Consider the following 628-nt stretch of genomic DNA (forward strand, 5'->3'; position numbering starts at 1 on the left):
ATCCGAGTCCAGAACACGGCGGCGGGTGAGAATCTGGGGCTCAGCGCAGCGGCATCTAGAGCCCGGGGAGGCTCTAGAGACTGTGGAGTGGAGTGGGGGACGCTTGTCGAGGGCACCGAGCCCCCAAGGGGTGGGGGCCGGAAGGCTGGGGGGCAGGATCTAGAATTCGGGAGGCGGGGAGGTCGGGCAGGAGGCTTGCGCGGCGGCGGAGGGAGCCGTGGGGACACCTAGCGGCGGAGGGTGGGATTACATGACTGGCACCGGCGCCGGGCTGATGGGGCTGATGGGGCTGCGGGCGTCCGGGTGGACGAAGTCCGGGTTCACGTAGGTGAAGCCCTCGAAGTCGGCCTGGTCGATGCTGGCCAGAACCAGGCGGTCCGGGGGGGTCAGCGCTGGCGCCGCCCGCGTGAAGAACTTGTCAAAGTTCTCGCCGCTGCGGCCGCACTGGGAGGCGCGGGGAAGGAACCGTGACGTTCTGCCCGCTCCCGGGGTACCTGTCTCTGTCCCCCCAGATCCATCTCCTGTCTCCCCGGGATCCCTGCACATCCCTGTGGCCTCTGTGTCCCCCTTCAAGGGGTCTCCGCAGAGGGAACCCCGCGCCCGCTCCTCAGATAGGTATTGGGGCTCC

At 68.8% G+C, this 628-nt stretch overlaps 1 protein-coding gene across 1 annotated transcript in view; it reads right to left on the reverse strand.

Annotated features, from left to right (window-relative positions):
* Positions 1-6: 6 nt before the first annotated feature.
* PRKCG (protein kinase C, gamma) overlaps positions 7-628 on the reverse strand; it is a 14,385-nt gene continuing 13,763 nt past the window's right edge. Inside the window, exon 13 of the mRNA XM_005863127.2 lies at positions 7-449. Within this exon, the coding sequence (XP_005863189.1) occupies positions 247-449 (203 nt within the window). The 3' untranslated portion in view covers positions 7-246. The remainder of the gene's footprint in view (positions 450-628) is intronic.

This window comes from Myotis brandtii, unplaced genomic scaffold (genome assembly GCF_000412655.1).
Source record: "Myotis brandtii unplaced genomic scaffold, ASM41265v1 scaffold1720, whole genome shotgun sequence".
NCBI classification, from domain to species: Eukaryota; Metazoa; Chordata; class Mammalia; order Chiroptera; family Vespertilionidae; genus Myotis; species Myotis brandtii.